The following is a 25,931-nucleotide window of genomic DNA, read 5'->3' as shown; positions in this document are numbered from 1 at the left end:
GTTAATTGCTGGAACAAACTTCCATCTGTCGTTGTGGAAGTTGATAGGTTAAATAAATTTAAGGAGGAACTGGACAAACATTTAGAGGGAATGGTTGTGTGAATTTTATTATTTTATTTTATTTATTTATTTTTTATTTTTTGGCTGATGCTACATAAGCTCATACGCTTGCTTTCTTGCATTGCATGCCACAATTACTATTACTACTGTTACTATTACATCTACAATCATGATATCAAAATGAAAGTGTAGAAAAAAAACAAACAAACAAAAAAAAAAAAAAAAAAAAAAAAAGTCCAAAAAATCAACTAATGACACTAACATTGATAATGACATGGAAAATCTCCCAGGGTTTGATGTTAGAATACTAAGGGAGAGAAACCTCAACAAAGACAATAATGAAGAGCTAAACAGCTGTCCTCCACGCCCCTTAGCATAAAAAGGGAAGAACAATGTTGCCAAAAATGTAGAAAACATGGAAAGAGAACCACAAAGAACAGAGCAGAAAAATTGGACAATTTAACTACTATAACGGACCCTGTTAAACAGGCAAAAGAAGTCAAACTATAACTGGAAGAATTCATGCATAAGTAAACAAATAGGATAACTTCTACTGTTAGGCTCCAGATTGTGAATTGCTGGGCAATTCTAGAACAAAGATTGATAGAAATCAACACTGAAAATCAAGTATTAAAGTCAAAATTAGAGGTAATTACTTGAAGAAAAGAATAATTACAAAACAAAAACACTAACCTATGTTCAGGCAGCAAAGGCTAGTGGTAAAAATGAGACTACATAATCGAAGCAAGTGAACAAAACCAAGCAAGGAAATGCAAATAAACAGAATAATATCATAATCTTAAAAGCGAAAAGTGACTCTTCCTTAAAAAGCAGTGAGACTGTAAAACAGTCCTCACTAAGCTCAAACCTCACATAAAAGAGGTAAGGGTTAACAATATAAGAAAATTAAGAAACAATTTAATAGAGGAGACAAACAAAGAAGATTTGCATAAGATAGAGTTTTATCCAGACGTGAATAAACTAGGCCTGGAGCCTGAGAAACCTAAGGGGAGAAATCACAATTTTATAATGTGATATAACAGAGACAACCCCTCAAGAGAGAACTCATGACAGATTTTTATTATAAGAATTTTGGAGAGATCATGACCATAGATGAATTTCAACTGAAAAGAGGGACGAAATGCAGAAAAAATGAGAAATTGAATGTCACAGGGAAAATGTCACCCAGAATATGGAATTCATTAAAAGGACAACAGAGAATCTATGCTGGCTGGACCAGCAATATATTCAGGGAGCATTTACCTGTCCAAAAATTCTTTAATTGCCACAAGAATGGCCACACTGCCAGAGACTGAAGTCAGAAAATATCTGTCCGTGGCCACTGCGCAGTCACTGGCCATGCCTTCAAAAACTGTAGTAATAAGAACCAGCAGCCAAAATGTGCAACGTGCAAATCAGCCAAGCTGTCTGACTACTTACATAGTATCAGAGATGTCAAATGCCCCTATTATCAAAAAAATGATAACACTCATCCAACTAAAACCAATTATTGCTCAGACTGAGAACATGGAAGTGATGGGGCTATAAAGTTCATTCAATTGAATGCTCAGAGAGTACGCACAGCTGTTGATAAAATCATCCTAAAAATAGAGTAAAATTATATAAATATGGTGAAGACATTAATCCCAGCTTTCAATATCTTCAAACAGTTATATCACTATTACCAAAAGCCAATATAATAGTTTGTGCTGAAGTCAACTGCAGGTCATCCCTATGGCATAGCCATGCAGAAGACAAAGCAGGCACCCACAATGGCCAAATACTGACAGAATATATATTGCTACCTCCTCGTCTCAGGTGGTAAACCAACCTCATAGCCTGTATACTTTTAGCAGTACTATGTGGGATATGTTTGGTGTTTAATGGTGCATTGGCAACTTAGGCCATTTTGCACCAAGTCAGTACAATGTGGGAAAGTAACATAAGATGTCACTCTTGTCAGAAATTCTATAGCACATAAAATTTCAAACTGGTGTGTCCAGCCAGCCTTTGACAACATCAGATCACAGAGCTATAACTTTCACTCTCAACAGACAGTTCAACAGTCACTGATAGATATAAAGAGGTATAACATAAAGAAAACAAATTGGCAGACAATTCACTGGTCATAGCAGCAGGAAAATGAGCAGTCTAGATCAAATAACAACCAAAGCCTGGACAAACATGCAATGAATATGACTGAATTACTAATCAAAACAACAAACTGGTCTATTCCAAAGAAAAAACCTAGGAAGCAGGTAGTCTCCTAATGGTGCCCTAAACTTACTACACTCAGGAGAAGGGTCCACCAGGCAAGGAGACTCTTTCAGAGGGCCTGAATATCCTGGCCCCAAAATGAGGTTGATGCCCTCAGAGATACCTATAGGGCTCTCAGGAACCAATATACTGCCCTCATAAGAGAGAAGGAAAGAAAAATCCTGGCAGCACTTGATGGGGACTTCTGGAAATGTCGACACATGGGGAGTCGTATAGAGAATAGTCACCAACAAGGTGCCAAGAGAAGTAGTGGAAGCAACAACAAGACCGGACAGTGCCCCCAACCTTATATCAGGCAGAGTCTATTAATAATATATTAGATAACCATCCAGACTGAGGCTGGGGATTATTTCCCTACTCAAGAATGTCATAATTAATGAAAATACAGAATACAAAAATGCCAATATAATATAACTACAAGCACCCTAATTAAAACTAAGAACAATAAATGCCCTGGATACAACCTCCTCTTCTTCTTCTTGGTCCTTAGCTGGCAGCTGGGAGAGGCGGTTGGCCACGCAACCAGTATGCTGCTGTAGGTGCCGCAGGGTTTCGGACTTGCTCTGTGATGTTCTTCCATACTTTACGATCCATGGCGTCAGTCCTGGCCTGGTTAAGGTTGAGACGTCGGCTCTTCAAGTCATTTCCCACTTGCTTGGCCCACATTTTCCTAGGCGCGGTCCTTTGGATGCTCCATTGGGTGGGTCGTTGTCTCCAAAGGAGTGTGGATGGTATTCTGTTTGCGCCCATTCTACATACGTGGCCAAACCATCTAAGCCTTCGCTTCTGGATTTGGTCGGCAATGGTTGGTTGCTGTTGGCATCTGGTGCGGATGGTATCATTAGTGATGTGGTCACGAAGTGAGATGCCCAAAATCTGCCGGAGGCATCGCATTTGGAATACCTCAAGTTTGTTTAAATCTAGCCTTAGAAGTAGAAATTAAGAATTTTGCAGAAATAGAACCAGACAATCTAATAAATTTGTAAAATCATTGCTTAATAGAAAGTAAATTCCCTAAAATATGGAAAATAACAGCACTCAGGTTGATTCTAAAGAACCCTGAGAAACCACCTACAGAACCAAAATCATACAGGCCTATAGCCCTCCTCCCAGCAATGGGGAAAATATATGAAAGACTAATCTATAACAGAATATCAACTTACTACAGTGAAGCAGGAAATCATTCAATCAACATGGCTTTAAGAATGGTAGCTCTACAGAGGATGCCATGCACCACCTACTCACAACAGTGCAGAATACAGAGGAATAATACATGTTGGCTATTTCAATTGACTTTTTTGGGGCATTTGATTCACTCTGATAGCAAGTGTCCTTAGGAGGCTCCACCACACAAATTTTCTATAAACCCACTATCAGGTAATTACGAACTACCTCACAGACAGAAGTGTCTCGGTTCATACAAGGTTCCAAGAGTTGACATGCCCTGTGACTAAAAATTGCCAGCAGGGTTCAACCCTGGCTTTTTCTTCTGGACAATTGTCTTGGATGAATTTTGGCCTGGGATATGGGCCCAGTGGATAGATTTGCCATTGCAGATGATTCAATTTGCCTAATAAAAAGGCAACACGTGAGTAGTAATAGATTAAATATCCAATGCAGGCTCCATGCAACTGCAGAAGTGGGCATAAATGCACATGCTCAGGCTATCACCTGACAAAATAAAATCATTATACTTTTGAAAGGAAACTAGACATTAGGAGACCTCCACAAATTAAAATTATAGCTACAATAATCAAAATGGTACAAGAAAATACCTGGGGTTGTTTTTGATTCAAAATTAACTTTCTATCCCCATGTAGCATACATGGCTAAAAAAAAAAAAGTGAGAAATTATGCAGGCATGAATGCCAGGGTCAGTAGAGCAGACTGGGAATCAAAAGAAGGACCCTGGCAATCATCTAACAAGTAGCATTCTTACCTGTAATCGCCTATGGAGCCAGTGCATGATTTACCCACACAGCCATAGTTAGGAAGAGGAACAAATTAGAAACAATTCAAAGAATAATACTTCTCACAATCACCAGGGTATGTTGCACTGTGAGCACAATGGCACTGCAGGTGCTGGATGGAGCTCTCCCACTATACTTGGAAATTGCCAAAAGAGGCTTATACTATAGACTCAGGAAGGGCATACCCACAGAATTTCTGGGGATAGCTCGAGACACAGACAATAACATCAAGGCTGAGAGGAAAAAAGTTGCCACAAAACTTCACGAGTTATGGTAAAACAACTGGGAGCAGGAAACCAGAGGTGCTGTCACCAAAAGGTTTCTGCCACAGATGACAATAGTCAGTCCAAAAGTTGCCTAAGTGGTATGCCCCTGGAATGTTTGCAACTTATATTTTGACAGGCCACAGCTCCCTAAAGGCAAAACTTACCTCCTTGGGGCTGACTGATGACTCAAACTGTAACTGTGGTGACAGTGAGGACCGGGCACACATTCTTTACGGAATGCACAATATATGACATACAAAGAACACAGTTTTGTTTATACAAAGCACATACCATTCCCCTGCAAAAGGGGAATGGTAGCAGGAATTGGCATCCTACCAAAGGAACAAGAACACCAATTCATTAAGTAGAAAACACATACAAAGCCTTCTTAAACTTTGCTCAAAGAGTATTCGACATAAGATGGAACGTACAAATACAGGCCCCACAGCCTCCCCCAAGTCAAGCAACAATCAATAGCTAAAGTACCCATGTTTTCGACCATGCTCAGATGATGACATTTAATCTGTCAGGGTAGCTGTACCCAGCACCCTGACTACATACCAGTATTTGACAACTACCGAATTGATGACTCACCCCCAGTTTACCCTTGCTTTGTGAGGGCCTGGGTGGGGGGGACAGAGGGTGGCCACACTAACCTGATAACACTAAAACGGGGAGGGAGAAGTACATGCAGCCAGAGATGCACCTCAACTGGAAAATATTAATAAGCTTAGGTACCTGGGGAGTTCAATGCAGTACTAAAGAATAGAATACAAGAAATGAATAAGAGTCTGAGTGAATGAATGGATGAGAGCAGAAGAATTATATGAATGTTCTGGGTGCTGAATGAGTGTGATAGCATGCAATAGTAATTGTGATAAAAGGGAATGGAAGTGATTTATTGCGAATGAGAGTGGCCCAGATGGGTGAAACTGAATAGGCATATACTTGACTGACTGCCAAGGTCCCACTGCATGCACCAGTCAACTATGCAGTTGCTGTGTGATGCAGTTTGGGATGGTCTTAAATTTTGTAACTCAGCTAGAAACAGCAAGCGGCACAGTTGTGAGGTTGTTCACGAAAAATTATAATCATTCTTTATTGAACAGCCTTTGTATTTCTCCTATTTACTGGTTCCCTAAGTAAGCCATATTACATTTTCCCTCCATCCTTATTTTTGAATCTAATAGTAGTAGTAATAGCAAATAATGCAAAAAAACAACCTTATAGCATCAGGGAAAAAAAAAGTTCACCCATTCATACCCTCCAAGAATTTGTCTAGTTCTTGATTGAATTTATTCAATCCATCCATTCCCACAACAGCCTGTTCCAACAAATAACCAACTGCTGGATGAAGACAAACTTCAGCACATTTATCCTGCAACCATCCTTTCTCAAATTGAATTTATGCTGCCTGCTGTGTGTAGTCTCAGAAAGTGGAAGAATAACATTCACATTCAGCTTATTCGACCCATTCAAGGATTTAAACACCTCAATCAGATCTCTCAGGCGCCTGGTCTCAAACGCTGAAATTTGCATAACTGAAGCCTTCTAAGTAAGAGTACCCTTTTGTTCCCTTCACCAATCTGGTTGTCTTTCCCTGCACACATTCTGCAGACATACAACCTTGATAAAGTGAGGCCTCCAGACAGGTATACAGTACTCAACATGCACCTTATACATACCATGGCTTTATACAAAGGAATAATCACCTCCTTATCACTGTTAGCAAATTTTCTATATATCATTGAGTACACCTTGAGCTGTCCTGGCAGGGAATTTCATATCTGACTGCACAATTACTCCAGGTCTTTTTTCATTCTCCACTACTCTAAGTGTAGTACCACACGATTGATAACTTACTTTGGTGTTAATGTTACCCAAATGCAGTACCTTGCATGTGTTGATGTTAAACTTCAACTGCCATTTCTCAGTCCATCAACCAATTTTCCTAGAACTTGTTGCAGAAGCTCACCATGATGACTGTTGTTAATCGTCCTATCCACCTTTGTATCATCTGCAAACTTAGACATTAAGCCTGACATACCTTCATCAATATCACTGATAAATATTGAAAGCAACAATTGACCCAGTAATGAACCCCGGGGAACTCCACAAATAACATTAGTTCACAAAAAAGCAGTGCCCACTAATAACTACTCCCAATCTTCTTCCAATTAACCATCCCTTTATCCGTAGCAGTAACTTATCCTTAATGCCACATTTCTCCAGTTTGTACAGCAGTCTTTTATACGCAACAGTATCAAAAGCCTTCCTGAAATAAAAGTGTGATGTAAAAATTATTTTTTGCATCTGGTTCCTTGATCACTGTATCACAGTAACCTATGAGATTGGTTAGACAAGACTGCCCTTGACAAATATCCATGCTGCGATTACAGTATAATTGCATGCCTGCCCAAATGGTCCTGCATTACTTCTTTAACCAGTGATTCCAATATTTTTTTCTGGAACAGACATTAAGCTAACAGGTCTGCAATTACTAATGCCACCTTTTGATCTCCCTTTATGAATTGGAGATATATTTGAGCACTTCTCCAGTCCATAGGGACTTCCCCTGAATCTAAGGATGCTCTCATAATTATGGCTATGGGTTTGGTTACCTCCCTTAATATAATTTGGATAAATTCCATCTACCCCAGGTATCTTTTTTATGTCCATCCTCAAAAATTTTTCCTCCACTTTCCTTTCGGTTATCACAAAGTCATTTAGCTTGTAATTAGAGTTTGATAAACTTCTGGCATATTTAAAAAAAAAAAAAAAGAAAAAAAAGTAAACTGCAGCCATTATTGATCCACTGCAGGATGGAAGCCTCCTCAATGATTCATGTTGAGGGATATAGACCATAATCTGCCATCTGGTCCAATGCAAGTTGGCAGATCAACCATATTTAGCAGTCAGGGGTTTGAACCCCAGTCTACTCAAAGAGCATGTGCTACTGCACTCCAGCTCCTGACCACTCAGCTATGGAGGCCATCCATACCTTCCCTAAAGAATTCCTCATCTGTGAATGTAGATGCAAAATAATTATTCAATTTGTCTGCAACCTGAGCAGGGTCATGAATAGATATGAAATGGCCAAATGTGATTCAACCCACTTCCTTCCGCTGTTAATATAAACATAGAAGTCTTTTCTGGTTTTCTTTGCTTCCTTTGCCAGAAAATTCTAATAATCTGCCTTAGTTTGCCTAACCTCCTTTGTGACTTGATTACAGACAAATTTTTATCTACCATAGGCTTTTGTATTCACCTGACAATTGATATGCATTCCTTGGACTTTACTTCTCTATCATGTGTCTCAAAAGTTCATCTGGTATCCAAATACTTGAACAGTATTTTTTTTTTTTGGAATGAAAATTCTAGTAGCTTCTTTGATTACTTTCCTGAATACTTCACATTTAGAATTTGCTGTTGGTCCCACCGGACACAATTTAAAAACTGTCTGAGTGAGAAGTCTGTAGTCACCCTTACGAAAGCAAAAGCCTTTCCCTTTACCCTCGACAGTAGTTATGTCTAATTAAAAAACCACATTAATACAATGTGATTATGTATATAAAGTGCTTAGCATCATAATACACAGCCATTTCTGAATAAACAGAAAATTTTTAAGGTGGCATCATAACCTAAAACGATGCCACCTTAAAAATTTTCTGTTTATTCAGAAATGGCTGTGTATTATGATGCTAAGCACTTTATATACATAGTCTAAATTTGTTCGCAGCTTGAGGCTTTAGCCCTAAATGCGCCTTAGTCTAAATACATCATACACCATCAGGCATCTCTCATATTGTGGAGTTATACTTCATAACTGTTTTTGCCATCATTGCATCACTTGGGTACCTACCCACTCACTGAAGAAGGGCCAAATAGCCCTGAAACAGTGCTGTCTGGGTGGTGGTACCTATCTGAGAATAAGTAACATTAGTCTTCTCCTTAGGTGAAGCGTTACTTATTCGAAGTAGTGCAATATCATGGCAACTCGTTGTGAAGGTATTCACAATATGAGATATAACCTAAAACGATGCCACCTTAAAAATTTTCTGTTTATTCAGAAATGGCTGTGTATTATGATGCTAAGCACTTTATATACATAGTCTAAATTTGTTCGCAGCTTGAGGCTTTAGCCCTAAATGCGCCTTAGTCTAAATACATCATACACCATCAGGCATCTCTCATATTGTGGAGTTATACTTCATAACTGTTTTTGCCATCATTGCATCACTTGGGTACCTACCCACTCACTGAAGAAGGGCCAAATAGCCCTGAAACAGTGCTGTCTGGGTGGTGGTACCTATCTGAGAATAAGTAACATTAGTCTTCTCCTTAGGTGAAGCGTTACTTATTCGAAGTAGTGCAATATCATGGCAACTCGTTGTGAAGGTATTCACAATATGAGATATAACCTAAAACGATGCCACCTTAAAAATTTTCTGTTTATTCAGAAATGGCTGTGTATTATGATGCTAAGCACTTTATATACATAGTCTAAATTTGTTCGCAGCTTGAGGCTTTAGCCCTAAATGCGCCTTAGTCTACAATGTGATTACTACCAAAGCAGTGGGTCTTTCATCTGCTGATTCTTAGTGCATGAGAAATCACTGCTGATACCCAGATCAAGGGTACAGCTTCTTGTTGCCTCTCTGCAATGTCCCGCTGTAGAAAAGTGCATAATCCACAAAATTCTTGCTAGTGTGTGAGTTAACAATCCACAAATTCCACTCAACATCTGAAAAGTTAAAATCCCCCTCATTATGAGACATTCTGATTTGCTGGCCCACTAATTCACTGTATAGCTGTTTGTTATACTCGTCACAATCTTTAGGCATATAATGCACTCATACTCTCCATTATGTTTTCCCAGTGCTTATATCACACCAAACTGACTGAACACTGCACTTGTCACCCAAATAAAATGGCTGCACTATCTTAGATTTAACATTCTTCTTAACTAAGAGCATAACCCCTCCTGTCCCTCCTTCCTGTATACATTGTATCACCATATTCAAATTCAGCATGACTTATGTCTGAGTGACACCTCATCTCTACTATTCCCACAATTTCTGTGTTTGGCAACTTAATCAGTACTTCACATTCATCAAATTTATTTACAATGCTCCTAGCATTAGTATACATGCATGTGTTCTTACTCTTAGTTACCCTAATAGAGCCCATGCATTCATTTGTTTCACAATGACCCACAGCATGGCCTGAAATCCCAAATAACCTGCTTTTCAGGCTGTACTTACCAATAGTAGCAATGCAAGAATCTCTTTCACCTCTGCCTGCAGCTGTAGCTGTAGTTGAACTTTTAGTCCGTGTATACCCCTCAGGCTAAGTTTTCTGAACCACATATCACTGCTTCAATAGCATTAGCAAATATTCTTGCACCCCTTCTATATGAGTGTGTCCAATCTCTTTAAGACAATCTCTCCTGTTAACAAGCACAGGCCACAGGCCACACTGAGAAAAATCTGAGTACATGAGGGCCGAATTGATTGACAAGGCTCTCATCATATACTCCTTCCTATCATGTCTGAGCAGACATGATAGGAAGGAGTATATGAAATTCAATCCTAACTTGTGACTTTTTGCCAACATTACCCCGTACTTGTTTATTAATGTATACTATGACAGGTTTTTTTTTATTATTATTTGAGATGTTTTCCTATTAGGTTTTAAAATCAAATTATACGTTGCAAAAACAAAGTTATATTTCGTAAGAAAAGTGGTTGCTTCATTTAAATATCAATGTGATTATTCCTTTTCCCCTTGATAAATGCAATTATCTATGTAAATAGAAAAGTAACTAATGAAAGTTTGTTGCTTCTTTACAATGGTACCATGTGTGAATATTTTTCATTGTTAACAAAAAATCAGTATTTTCATTCTTATAAATGCAATAATAATAAAAACAGTACAAAATTAAATTATTACATCTTATCCCAGTAAGCTGATGGCATCTGTTCTAACGGATATATCTGATGGGAAGCATTTTGTAGCTCCTGCTCAATTTGTATGTCTACTGCTACACGAAGATATGCCCATAAATGATCCTCCCAGTTAACACAAGCTGGAATTAGGAACTTCAGGTTTCCACTAAGTGCTGCATACATTGCTTTTTCATATAAAGGCAATTTGGCCTGATGGGGAAAAAAAGACACATGAATAAAAACTATATTTTTATATTATCTGAGTATTCTTGAAAGATTAAAGCAGATATAGAAGAAAAAAGAAATTATTGCTTAAAGATAAAGAAATGGAGTTGATTTATACATTGTTTGTTTCATGCCTTAAAACTTTGTTTTTAGGCCTTGTTAGCAGGGTAATAACTATGCTTCAACTCTAGATTGAACAGCACACCCTTTCTTCAAAAAAAAAAAAAAAAAAATTGTCAAGTAAATTTGAACTTCACTTTTTTAGAGAGGTGTAGTTCATTTGTAGCAAAAAAACAAGCAATTCAGAAAAAAAACCAGCCTCACAATTTGAGAGATTATGCTATGCAAAAGAATGTCTTTTCAACGGCAAACAATTTTTCTGTAGATAATCATTATAAAAAGTGCAAGTACAGTCAGTCCTCATATAGCACGACAGTTGTGTTCCTAGAAACCCTCGTGCAAAGCAAAATCTTGCAATATAAATAACAGGCCCTATGGGAAAAATAGGGTTAGGTGCCAACACCAAAGATTGAACACACATTTGTAACCAAAACATTACCAAACACTTTATTATGATAAATAATCATAATAAAATATTGATAATGCTTTTGCTTTTATCATAAGCAAACTTGTTCTTTGTTTGATCTTCTATCCAAACAGATGTTAGCCATTAAGTCTCTTCCAATTCTTTGTGACTCAATCTAATGGATTTTGTTATACTTTGAGTTGTTCATGCTATGAAAGTTGTTTTTATTTTCTCTGCATTCTTTCTAATTCTTGGCGTTGCCTCATTTAGACCTGTAGCACATGCAATATCACACGGTCTTTCATTTCGCTCGAAGTGTTGCACAATTTCATATTTTTTTCTCTATCGACAGAGGCAGGCTGGCTATAAGTGTTGTGTTGTTGTTGTTGTTGTTTGGTTTTTAGGAGCATTAGCAACTAAGGCCATATTGCTCCGGGTATATGCGGTGGTCATTCCATGACCTTTCCGCATCCTCCGTATTTGGTGGTCAGGGGCTCGAACCCCGATCTAATCAAGAAGTGGGTGCTACGCACTGCTGCTCCTGCCCACCTGCCTACAGAGGAGCCAACCCCAGTAGGCCAGAGGACAAAAGATGGAGGCCGGTGTGATTTTGGCCATAAATGCTAGCATGAGGCCTATACAAATTTTCCCGGGTAAGAATTTTTGACCCAGTCTGCCTCTGTCTATCGATATTGCTTTTCTTTTTTTCTCTGAATCTCTATTGTCTTCACCAGGACGTTTCCTTTTCACACCTTTTAAATATTTTACTCATTTTTAGGGAATAAAGCACAATTACAAAATGAGGAGGCATGCTTGATAAACAAACAAAGTTGCGCACGTGTAGCAACTGAATAAACAACACCGTTATTATGGTGAAATGTGTTTCCCCTTCACTGATATAAAAAACAAATACATTTTCAAAATCTTCTCTTCATTCCTATCGTGTTGCATTAAGTTGGGGTGATTCCGGGTTCAACTGCCATTTCTTGTAAACACAAAGGTGAATCGTGTATAACCGAATTTGGTTCGTGCTATATAAGATATCGTTCCCCTATTTATAAATCGTGTGGTGTAAACTCGTGTTATATGAGGACTGACTGTACTGCTATTAAGCTTAAGATCCTTCCTTCACCAATAAAATTATGATTTTTAATAAGTTACCAGTCTTTGGTGTCACAAAATGTTGTTGTTGTTATTTGGTTTTTAGGAGCATTAGCAACTAAGGCCACATTGCTACGGGGGATATGCGGTGGTCATTCTCTGACGGGGCCTCCGTAGCCAGGTGGGCAGGAGTAGCAGTGCATAGCACACGCTTCTTGATTAGACCAGGGTTTGAGCCTATGACCACTATACAGAGGATGCGAAAAGGTCAGGGAATGACCACCGCATATCCCTGGAGCAATATGGCCTTAGTTGCTAATGCTCCTAAAAACCAAATAACAAACAAACAAACATTCCCTGGCCTTTCCGCATCCTCCGTATTTGTTGGTCACGGGCTCGAACCCCGGTCTAATCAAAAAGCGTGTGCTATGCACTGCTGCTCCTGCCCACCTGGCTACGGAGGCGCCTCACAAAATGTGCTGATCCACATTTCTTCTCCAACTTTTCTCTCTTGATTTTAGAAATTTACCTTTTTTGTTGTTGTTTATAATTGTTATTTGGTTTTTAGAAGCATTAGCAACTAAGGCCATATTGCTCCGGGATATGCGGTGGTCATTTCCTGACCTTTCCGCATCCTCCGTATTTGGTGGTGACGGGCTCAAACCCCTGTCTAATCAAGAAGCGTGTGTTATGCACTGCTGCTCCTTCCCACCTGGCTACGGAGTCGCCTTTGTTTATAATTCTTACTTTGTAAATTTCTGTAATAAATTATTTGGAGGAATTATTTTTTGAAATTCAAGGTAAAGATCCACATTTCTTCTCCAACTTTTCTCTCTTGATTTTAGAAATTTACCTTTTTTTGTTGTTGTTCATAATTGTTATTTGGTTTTTAGAAGCATTAGCAACTAAGGCCACATTGCTCCGGGATATGCAGTGGTCATTTCCTGACCTTTCCGCATCCTCCGTATTTGGTGGTGACGGGCTCAAACCCCGGTATAATCAAGAAGCGTGTGTTATGCACGGCTGCTCCTTCCTACCTGGCTACAGAGTCGCCTTTGTTTATAATTCTTACTTTGTAAATTTCTGTAATAAATTATTTGGAGGAATTATTTTTTGAAATTCAAGGTAAAGCCTTATTTTTTTTTATTTTACTTACCTTTAGGAGTGTCAAAAGATAATCAATTTCAAATTTATTATCTTTCAGCACTATCAGCTACCGACCTCATCAGTCTTAATATTATGATTTCTTTGGGTAATTTCCCAATTATAGTGCAGCCTCAACATAACATGCCTCTTCATAGTGCATGTTTTGGATATACTGTGGTATGACATGTCCCACAAAACGAATTATGAAAAAAAAAAAAGAAAAAAAAAAAAGTATGTTCAGAGAACTAGCAAATTCATATCGGAAACTGGAGAAAGTGAATACTGTATATACTCATATCTACAGTATATCCTACCACTGCATTTTTAAGAGGGGAAATAAGCTAAATGGCTGTATATTCATTTTGATATATTCAGTGTTCAGTTATAGATTAATTTTTGTAAATAACAGGACTCGTCAGAGACTAATTACTGTAGACACCCAGTTTCTCCCCTAAGCCAGAGAGGCAGTAAAAGAGTATATCAGTGGAATGTTAATTATAACAGTTACCTCTGGAGGGTAATATGGCTACCATTCTTCAAGCTAAGTTACATTAGTTAGAATGTAATTTTGTTTGAAAACAAATATACCAGAACTCACCTCCCAACTACTTATGTGTTAATAAATGAGATTAATTAAAAATGTGTCGATTTCAAAAACTAGTTAAAATTAAATTGCATTGGGAGAGAACCTTAAGCTTGTCATATGGGTTTCACATATAAAATCACTGTGACACATCATATAAAAACCCATATGAAGAGCATTGAATAAGGTGCACTCTCCTTTATGCAACGTAATTTTAACCAGTTTTTAATATCCACATCTCTTTTTAATTAATTTCATTCATTAACACATAAGCAGCCGGGAGGTTTCTGATCTGGGAGGTCTGCCAGGGGCAAAAGTTAATGACTTTGTAGAGCAGAGATCATCTTTTAAGGGTACAAAAGGTGATATTGTTGTACACATTGGAACTAAAGACCTTAAGAGTAAGAGATCTGCAGATTTACTCAACAAGTACAGGTCAATGTTGAAAAAAGTCATGAGTTAGGGTTGAATGTGAAATTGTCTGCAATTCTGCTCAGACAAGATAGGAGGGGGTATATGATGAGAGCCAATCCAGGGCCAATCAGTTTGGCCCTGGAGAGATTGTGCAAGGCTCAAAGGGTAGAATTTTTTTTCAGCCTAGTCTGTGCTTACTGACAGGAGAGACTGCTTCTACAGGGATTGTTGTTGTTGTTATTATTATTTGGTTTTTAGGAGCATTAGCAACTAAGGCCATATTGCTCCGAGGATATGCGGTGGTCATTCGCTGACCTTGCCGCATCCTCCATATTTGGTGGTCAGGATTCGAGCCCGTGACCTCCATATTTGGTGGTCACGGGCCCGAACCCTGGACTAATCAAGAAGCATGTGCTATGCACTGCTGCTCCTGCACATCTGGCTACAGAGGCGCCCGCTTCTACAGGTATGGGGTACACTTAAATAGAAAGGGTGCAAGAATATTTGCGATGCTATTGAGGCAGTGTTAGGTGGGTCGGAAAACTGCAAGCTGGGGGGGAGGGGGAATACAGACTAAAAGGTTAACAGTGGCTGCAGGCAGAGGCAAAAGTGATCCATGCACTGCTTCTATTAGAATGAGCCACAGCCTGGAAAGCAAGGCAATGGAGATTTCCAGGACTGCTGGGAGTCATAGTAGAACAAGTAAATACATGGCTGTGTTAGAGTAACTAAGAGCAGAAACAGGTGCATGTATACTTACAAGTACACCAATGCTAGGAGTACAGTTAATAAATTTGATGAGCTTGAAGTGCTAGTCAAGACATCAAAAGCAGATATTGTTTGGATATCAGAAACATGGTGTCACACGGACATAAGCATTGCAGAGTTGGAATTTAGGGAGTACAATGCGTACAGAATGGATAGACAAGACAGGAAGGGAGGAGGGGTTAAGCTGTTAGTTAAGAAACATAAAATCTAAGGAAATGCATGCAATTGATGTTGGTGGACAATGCAATGTTGAGTCTGTTTGGTGTGACATAAGCACTGGGAAAGGAAAAATGAGAGTAGGTGTGTGTTATAGGCCTAATGAATCTGATGAGTATAATGAGCAATTTTGCAGAAAACTAAAGTGGGCCAGTAAATCAGGATGTCTCATAATGGGGGATTTTAACTTTCCAGATATCAACTTGAACTTGTGAGTTGGTCACTCACACACTAGCAAGAATTTTTGGATTTATTGGGTGACTGTTTTCTACAGCAACATGTTTGAGAGGCAACCAGAGGGAGTAATCCTCTTGATCTGATTATCAGCAGTGATCACAATGTACTGATGTGGGAATTACTTAAAGATGTAACTACCATCAAGGCTAAATGGATGGGCCAATGCTTTCATAAAGGTGATTACAGGGGTCTCAGAGAGTATTTATCATTCTTCTCTCTCTCTCTCTCTCTCTCTCTCTCTCTCTCTCTCTCTCTCTCTCTCAGGAATGTTTTTTTTTTTTTTTTTCTGACTGGTGCAGCATAAGCCTCAGGCTTCCTTGCACCACATGGCTGACAATGATAATAATAATAATAATAATAATAATAATAATTCTGTACAATGGGATCAACTGATGTTACCAAAGTTGAATTTTAAATGGGAAGCCCTCAGGAGGCTACTAGGCTTTTCATTCCAACTAAGAAATGCTGTTCAGGGTTTAGGACTAAATGGATGTCAGATGAACTTTTTTTTTTTTTTTTTTTTTTTGTAGTTGTTGGCAACATTAGCTTCTGTGGCCATAATGCACCTCCCAAGGTTTTTGAAGTACTTTGATCCAAGCCCGAGACCTTTAGGTTGTCAGGCAAGCACTTTACCGACCCGGCTAGCCTGGTTGGCGTCAGATGAACTAATCAAGCTCGTGGCAGAGAAGAAAAATGTATGGGATGCATATAAAGTATAAGGTGATGCAGAAGCCTATGGCAGATATAAACTAGCCTGAAATCAAGTCACAAAGGAGGTTAGGCAGGCGAAGGCAGATTACGAGAAATCCTTGGCAAAGGATGCAAAGAAAAACAGCAAAGGGTTCTTTACTTATGTAAACTCTAGCAGGAAAGGGATGAAGTAGATTGGACCCCTTAACATAGATGGGTTGACTATTGATGTTCATACTCAGGTAGCTGATAAACTGAATGAGTATTTTGCATCTACATTCACACATGAGGAGTTATTCAATGAGGGGGGGAATGCCAGGAGTTCATCAAACTCTAACAGGGAGCTAAGTGATTTTGTAATAATTGAGAGCAAAGTGGAGGAGAAATTGTTGAAGTTAAACATAAAAAAGGCACCCGGGGTGGATGGGATCTATCCAGTTATATTAAAGGAGGCAGCAAAGGAAGTAAGCAAACCTTTAGCCATAATTATGAGAACTTCCTTGGAATCAGGGGAGGTCCCCATGGTGGAGGTGTGCAAATGTATCACCAATTCACAAAGGGGGTTCAAAAGATGACCCAAGTAACTATAGACCTGTTAGTTTAACTTGTGTTATGGGGAAAATAATGGAATCACTGGTTAAAGAAGCATTGCAGGATCATCTAGACAAGACTGCAGTAATAGTTAAGACACAGCATGAGTTTATTAAAGGGAGGTCTTCTCTGTCCAATTTGATTGGATACTGTGATGTGGTCACAAAGGAACTGAATGCCAAAACTAATTTTGATATCATATACTTGGATTTCAGGAAAATTTTGATACTGTTGCACATCGAAGACTGCTGTACAAACTGGAGCGATATGGCATTAAGGGTAAGTTGCTACAATGGATAAAGGGATGGTTGAGTGGGAGACGACAGAGAGTGGTAATCAATGGACACTGCTCTTCGTGGACAAACGTTATTAGTGGAGTTCTGCAGGGTTCGGTGTTGGGCCCTTTGTTGTTTTGTATATTTATCAATGATATTGATGAAGGTATATCAGGTTTAATGTCCAAGTTGCAGATGATACAAAGTTTGGCAGGGTTGTTTACAACTGTAAAGACAGTATGCTACTCCAACTGGATCTAGATAAGTTGAGCAAATGGGCTGAGAAGTGGAACTGAAGTTTAACATTGACAAATGCAAAATACTGCATATGGGTAGCAATAACTGAAGAGAAATGTACCAACTGTGTGGTGCCACACTCAGGGAAGTGAAAAGACCTGGGGGTAATTGTGCAGTCAAATATGAAGTTTGCTGAGCAGTGCAGGTGGGCTGCCAGGGCAGGTCATGGAGTTTTATCAAAGATATATAGGAATTTTGCTAGCAGGGACAGGGAGGAGATTATCCCGTTATACAAGGCAATGATCACGCCACACCTAGAGTACTGTGTACAGGTCTGGAGGCCTCATTTTAAGAAGGATGTAAAGTTGCTAGAATGAATACAAAGAAGGACAAGATTGGTGGGAACAAAGGGGTGCTCTTACCAAGAAAGGCTTAAGTTCTGCAAATCGCAGTACCTGGAGAGTAGGCACCTGCAAGGTGATCTGACTGAGGTGTATAAGGCCTTGAATGGCTTGAGCAAGCTGAATGCTGATGGGATTCTTCCTCTTGCTCAGATTAAGAACCTGAGGGGGCACAGATTCAAATTGAGGAAAGACAGTTGTAGAATAGATGTGTGGAAATTTGCCTTTAGCCAGGGGTAGTTGATTGGTGGAACAGACTTCCATCTTTTGTTGTGGAAGTTGACAGCCTAAATAAATTTAATGCTGAGCTGGACAGGCATTTGGAACGAATGGAGGGGTGAAATAGGAGGATTTTTATTTTTATTTTGGCTAATGCTGCATAAGCTTGCTTTCTTGCATCATATGCCTCTACTAATGCTAATCTTTATATGGTTACTCTAACCTTGGAAGTAAAGATTACCCATAATATAGTAAGAGTAAATTTTTGTAAACAATGGCCCATGATATCCTTTCTTCAACTATAAGTTATAATTAGGATGGTAAAAACTGCTACAGACTAAACTAGACAAAAATATACATGAACTGACCAGTAATATATGGAGAATCACATGACTTAATTCTAGCACTAAGATAGGATGGACAGTTTAGCTTTGATTTAGTTTTCTCAAAACACAGTAAATTCTGATGCATCAGAAATAAACAGAAGGCAAAATTAGTAAAGCAGCAGGACTGAAGTAATGGCCAGCAAAAGAAAAAATTTACAGTTGAAGAAAAGTTAAAAGATTATCGAAAGAGATAAGAGTGGAGAAACAAAATGCAGTATATTTCACAAGTGTGGAATTCCAGAAGGAATTATCCACAGTTGATGAAAGAGAAAGAAAAACTGCATTCACTCAAAGAAAGAAAACTAGACTTCGTAAAAACAGTGATGCAGACCAATGCATATACAAGTGGTTTCTTCAGAAGAGTACTGAAGGAGTGACTGATAAATGGGTTAATTGTGAAAGTGTAGATACTTAAATTTCATGCTTCAATGTACTCAAATTTCAAGCTACTGAAGGGTGGCTTTGGAGATGGAAGGCTTGTTATAGGATATCCCGGGTTAGTCTTGTAGAGAAATCTGCATTTGGTGACACTACAGCAGCAGCATTTCCTGAAATCTGCATTTGGTGACATTACAGAAGCATTTTCTGAATTTCTACATGAGTAGTTATTAATGCAAGCAAAACCAAAAACTTACAAATCTGTTATTACGTGCAAGAAATTGAGTGAATTTCTGTGAGGACACGCCAAGGACATATGACCACTAACTGGAGTGGCCATGGTTGGCACCATTTTGGATACCATACTCACTCCCCCAAAAGACCAAAATACCCCTGAACAGGAAAAACTCTGCAGCAACAATGATGAGTACAGCACTACCGGCCAAGAGGCACCCTTCACAATGCCGGACTTGTACCTAGCCATCAGCAAACTGAGAAATAGGAAAATGCCTGGAGAAGACATGATTGAACCTGAGATTGCAAAAAAGTTAGTCGAGTTTGCTCAAGACCTTTTACTAAACCTCTATAATCACAGTTTGGCAACGGGACAATTCCCAAAAGATTGGAAGAAAGCTGTTTTTAAGCTTCTAATCAAAAAAACAAGCAAACCACCACACCTACAAGAGCCATATCAACACGCTGCCTTGCTCTCAGTGTTGAGCAAGGTCTTTGAGCAACTCCTCCAAAAAAGAATATAAAAGTATTACAACTTGGCCCAACTTCCAGCACCAAACCAATATGGTTACAGGGCACAAAGAAGCACAACCGACACACTAGAAAACATTGCTCTGGCACTTCAAAACTGTCAAAGAAAATATTTGCTGCTTACATATCAGTTGATTTCGCTGGGGCGTTCGACACCCTTTGGTGACTGAGCATCCTCGCATGCCTGAGGAGGGTGCAACTGCCCCAAAACCTATATTCTTGAATCAAAAGCTACCTCTCAAATAGAAGAGTTGTCGTTAAGACACCCTTTGCCAAACTTGAATGACAAATATATAGGGGTTGCTCGCAGGGGCTCTGTGCTTGGACCTCTCCTCTGGAACCATATGTTGGATGAATTTCTGGCCATGGATCTGGGGGATGTCCAAGTGCAGGCCTTTGCAGGCGATCTCACCCTGCTCATAGCTGGAAACTAGGGTGCAGATTGAAACTGCTGCCAACAACACCCTGACTGTCACTGGACCAAGCTACATCATATACAAATATCACCAATCAAAATTTAATCCATCCATCTTGCTAAAAGGGCACCTTGCCCCAATGAGACTGCCGCTTATCAAAATACAGGACAAAACTATTAAGCTAACAACAGAGCTAAAATAGTCCTTCTGTCTAGGCATCACCCTAGACAGAAGCCTTACATTCCTATCACACCTAAAAAATCTACAGAAGAAAATGAAAAACATAAGCAGCGATGAAAAATAGTGGCAAGAAAAGACTGGGGGTTGAAGAGGTGCACCCTTGCCCTCTTATACAAAACTGTGTTCATCCCTGCGGTGATTTATGCCTCTGGAGTCTGGTACAACAAAGCCACGATTGTGGTAAATTCTAGAAAGCTTCTCACCATCCAAAAATCGGCACTACTCACCATGACAAGAGCTTGACACACAGTCTCCGCCCTAGTACTACAAGTGATGACAGGAAGCCTGCCCCTTCACCTGCAGGTGGTTCGGGCTGGGTGAATTTCCAGCTTGGTTGGGACAAAAGCACTACATACAAAGAGTTCACCACAGATCCTGCAAGAAACAGAGCAAATGAAAAGAAGCGGCTTCTAGCTTACCTCCATTGGATATAGCAACAACACTGGTCCCAAACAACAAAGGGACAAATAAAAAAATTCATCCCTGAGATAAATACAGTCTACCCAATGCTACCGGCCTGGTTTTCCCCAGTCTTCATGTTACATATCTGATGACAGGACATGGTGCTATCAGAAGTAAACTGCCCACCTTCTGACTAGTGGACAACCCCCAGTATGCCTGCGGGTCCCCTGAGACCTGGGACTACATGGTGCACGAATGCCAACACTACGAGGATCACAGATTAGTATTAATCACCAAGATTCAATTCATCCTGAGAAATAATGAACACCAAATTCTGGAGAGTGCTGACACTTACAGAGCCTTCTCAGATTTTGCCCAGGCCATATATGCCAAACAACAAACTTTACCACAACCACCAAACCCCAACTCGGAAAGTGGCGAGATAAATAACAACAAAAGGAATTACCAACATAGGAGAAAGTGCAAACAACAAAATGACACAACCACACTAGGGGAAGAATGAATTGGGACCCTAAGATCTTATCACCCCACAAGTCAAGAAAACCTAAACTCTCAATAAAGTGACCACCTTCTGCAACAAACAGGAAAACAGCAAGTTTGTGACCTCGAAACACCTAGAGAAACAGTGATAACAAACAGCTTCCTCTCAATCCAACAGTTCACTCAACAATCACAACTGACCACAAGAATTAGTGACAACTGGCACTGCACACCTGACTTAAACCAGAGACGAGAAAAAGGAAATTGATCCCAAGGAAAGGACAATCATACTTGACCAAACACATAGATGTGCCAAACTGACCAGCACCACAAGGAAAGGACAACCAAGATATTGGAACAAAGACCAAGACAGCAGCTGATCGCTGCCTAAACTATATGATGACCCAGGCTGGACACCTAGTCCAGCCTGCTTCCAACCCCTATCCCTGTCAGGGGGGTAACTTTTTGCCACCTCCCCCACCTGCCATCCAAACTTCCCTCTGGTGTGGCATGGGCATGCCACACTGCCTAGCAGGGGTCATCTCTTCTATCGACCCTTTACTTCTACTTCTACCCCCCAGTCTTCATCCTCCCCTCCCTTCCCACTATTATCTTTCATCTAGCATATAGCCTCACACATCTAAATTTTGCCCAACCTATTAGGCCTTTTAACACATCTCTCTAGCATTCAACCACAACTAGCGATTTCCTAACAACAATCTCAGTAAGCATTAATGTCAAACGCATTAAAAAAAAATTTAAGTCCAAGCCACTGAAATCCTGAGAAACTAGGTAGCAGGACCTGCCAGAGCAACTTGTTGTGATACTGGACACACCCGGCTAGCTTCCACGTGGTGAGGTATGGGCAATGTCGGGCCCCACACTTTCAAGTCTCTGGCTTGACAGTGTACTGTCCTCGATACAGCAAACACACGCAGAGATGGGAGAAATCCCAGGTGCCGTCTAACATGAACATACCTTATACATACCTCTCCAGCTGGCTGTCAGATTTGACCCGTTTTCAGGATCGGAGATCCTTTGCGCTTCCACTAAATGCTTTCTAATTTGAATTCAGAATAATAAATGTAGAATAATCAGAATAATAAATGCATCACCAGTCATCAAATGGGAAAAAACCCATTTGGATTAGCAAGAGTTAATTTAAAAGCCTATTTTCATGACCACCCGCTGACGTTTGCTATGAATGGAAAGGTTTCTGAGAGTGTATCATACACTTTGGACATTTCCAAATACTCATGTATTTGTTAAAATGGTTCCATGGGAAATGTTAAGTACCTTATTCAAGTTTAGATACTTTATTTCTTCTGTTGGTTAAATTTTTTTCTTCATCAATGGCAATTATTTCAGAATTGACTGCTTCGGATGGCTGGCCAGACCTTGGATCATCCTCAACTGATCATCTTACAATAGTAGCATAACTGGTGCTATTTCCTCAAACACTGGTTATTCTTTTATGGATTTCTTTGGCATTTCTGCTCTCTTTGGTAAAAAATTTGATTACTGAATGATGCTCAATTTGCTGGATATTCATTCTTCTTCCTACCAACATAAAATATTAAATTTAGAAATTGCCTCAGACATTTACATACAATTTTTTTCATGTTATTTTATAAGACATTAAAGCTAGAAAATAACCAATTCTATAATTTGTTAATGCAATTCAGATACCCTATTCTCAGAACTTTTGGATCCCCCCCCCCATAAATATAATAAGCAAAATGAAGTTGCACAGCATACTCTTCTCACTGACAGTTAATTAACAAAAACCTCAGCTTAATATAAATGTATCAATGGTGATAGGGCAGATTGGCCACAAAATTGGAAACAAACATCATATGTTTCCTAATGATGTTAATTCTTTATTTCATAAAATTATTTCTTAAAATTTATTTCATTTATTATAAATGATAATCAGAATTATTCATTACACCACTAGACAGGTTAATCCTTGAAATTTACCATAAGTAAATTTTTAGTTGTATACCTCTTGGGAAGCTCTCCAACAAACATTTTTCCAAACTGCACGGTAACTGTTTCCTTCAACTGGATTCACAACTCCATTTTGATAAGAGCCAAAGTTCGGATCATGATATAATCTCCAGCCTTCCAGACACGCAGCTAACCACGGATGACCACACTTTTCTGCCATATTCTGTGCCTATTATATAAAAAACTTTTCTTTAATTTAAAATTAATGTAAATTATTCTAAATTTAAAAAAATAATAATAAATAAATAAAATAATGAAACCAGCCAGCACAATGCCCCCTCCTCAAAATTTCTTATAAATTGAAGATTTTATTTTATTTATGCATGCATAATACCAAACAAATAAAAGTTAACTCACCTCAATAATAAGTTGAACTATCATTTGCTTGGTGAAGTCTGTGATAAGGTTGATTTAATGTGGTGTAGACTTCATAAATGAAGAAACCACTCCATAACATTCTGCCAATTCTTTATGGGATTCAGGTCTGTTGCCTGGAAAGGCTCTGGAGATGAGTGAATTCCTGTTATGCTCCTTGAACTGTGCTTTAACACTTTGGCAGAATGTGATATACTGTACTGCTGCTTTTCAGCTTTTAGAGCCGCAATAGTTGCAGCTCTGAAAGCAGACATGAAGTCATGATGTTCTTGGCACATTCAGTGCTCACAAGACTGCATCACTTAATTCTCAAATCATGTTTGAGATCCAAATGAAGTGCAAATTTTTATGCTGTTTGTTTGTTATTTGGTTTTTAGGAGCATTAGCAACTAAGGCCATATTGCTCCGAGGATATGTGGTGGTCATTCCCTGACCTTTCTGCGTCCTCCATATTTGGTGGTCACAGGCTTGAACCCTAGTCTAATCAAGAAGCGTGTGCTACGCACTGTTGCTCCTGCCCACCTGGCTACGGAGGCACCACAAACTTTTATGCACTTTCTCTGTATTTGGCAGAGTCTTCAATACAACAAAAGATGAAAAAGGACTCAAGACCATAGCAAATTCCTCTATATATCAGTAAGCCAGTTAAGTTAGTGTTCACAACATGAAAGATTTTTTATTTATACACTTGGCAACAGGTCCTAGTTCTCAGTTTTTCACAGTGGATAGAATTTGCTCTGATGGCTCAATATAAATCCACTTTATTATGCTGAATAAACCCACAAGCCCGCATATTGAAATCTGTATGATTTCTAGTACCATGTAACTATTAAATCTACAATACAAAAATCCACATGAAGTTTTGTTGAATACAAGCCATCAGATTGAAATGATTCCGTTTTACCATCTGCCCATTTATAGGGAGAGGATATGAAGAATTATGACATAATTACAATAAAATCACAATTATAATTGTGATTTTATTGTAAGCCTAAGCCATAAGTAATAAATATACTCAATACTCAATCAATAAAGTACTTCTGAATGGCAGTCTTAAGTTACTACATAACCATTAAATTAAAAGGTTGTCTGAGAGACAGAGAGAGAGAGAGAGAAAAGTACCAAACTGGTTCCAGTTCTGTGCTCAAAACAATGAACTATTTCAAGTTCTAATTCATTTAAAAAGGAACTGAACAGTTCTTTAAATTGCTTTCATTTATCTATTTTGTGGGCAAAAATGGATTGATTTATTAATCATTATTTAATGATATACTGATTTATTATTTTTTTATATAAAATTTAAATCAATTTTATATAAATATTTGTTTATATAAAATTGATTTCATCATACCATACTACATGAATTTTTGCTATCAAGTGAATTTTGTGTTTTAAAAAGTATCATATTAAGTAATAAAATTACTTGATGTTTCTGGATTCCATATTGAATCCTGTCATCAGGCTTAAGGATTTGTTCATAAATATCAGAATAGAAGAATACAGTGCTGTGTACCTGTGATCCAGCCTACAATTTCATCCTAAAAAATGACATACTAGTTTCATTTTTTGTGCATTACAAATTCCCCTAGAAGAAACTATATATAATGCAACAGAATCTCAAGTTATATCCAAAAACCGGCCTAAGCATGAAAAACTTGCTATCGATGAGATTTTAACAGTATGGAGTTAAGTAGTTGACAACCTCACACTCTTTTTTGAGAACCTCAACAACTTCCACCAAAAGATTAAATGAACTGTCTAGAGAAAACCCACAGACATTGATATAATCTGAAATTTCAAATCATCTCACCCTTTCTTGTAGGAATCCTAAGAACATACGTACTCAGACAGCTGAGTGTGATTTGAATGTAAGGTAGGAATTGAACTTCATCAGAAAACTAGCAAAGAAGAAATGATACTCAAATTACACAACAGGAAGAACCAAATCAAACAATGTGCAGAAGTTCCAGAAACCTCAGCCACAAACAACAAATTTGGCAATCACATGGCCATACCATTTATTGAAGCAACCATCACAAGAGCAGCCAGATCTTCAACAATCAACAGCAAGGAACCCCCAATACTTTAACACATTCAATGTGGGTGCAATTGTGTACATATGAAAATTTTGCAGATTAGCAACTTGATTGAATGAGAATGATAATACACATTTAATGAAGAATAATTCTTTATTAAATGTTTCAGGAATAAAAAATGTGTAGATTTTGACAAAGCATACTTTACATTTCAAGATCAGATCCTCAGAAATCAACAAGTGTCAGGATTTCAAACAAATAATAAGGCAACC

At 38.7% G+C, this 25,931-nt stretch overlaps 1 protein-coding gene across 1 annotated transcript in view; it reads right to left on the bottom strand.

Moving 5' to 3' along the window:
* The window catches only part of Nup107 (nuclear pore complex protein Nup107), a 446,410-nt gene that overhangs the window by 180,498 nt on the left and 239,981 nt on the right, over window positions 1–25,931 (bottom strand). The window contains exons 13-14 of the mRNA XM_090373566.1: window positions 23,244–23,417; window positions 10,526–10,731 (exon numbers count right to left, since the gene is read on the bottom strand). Of these exons, the coding sequence (XP_090229692.1) occupies window positions 10,526–10,731; window positions 23,244–23,417 (380 nt within the window). The remainder of the gene's footprint in view (window positions 1–10,525; window positions 10,732–23,243; window positions 23,418–25,931) is intronic.

This window comes from Mastigoproctus giganteus, chromosome 5 (assembly GCF_048544385.1).
Source record: "Mastigoproctus giganteus isolate SK-2022 chromosome 5, ASM4854438v1, whole genome shotgun sequence".
Classification (NCBI taxonomy): Eukaryota; Metazoa; Arthropoda; class Arachnida; order Uropygi; family Thelyphonidae; genus Mastigoproctus; species Mastigoproctus giganteus.
The sequence above is the reverse complement of the archived record's forward strand: the minus strand, read 5'-3'. Positions and strand labels throughout refer to the sequence as shown.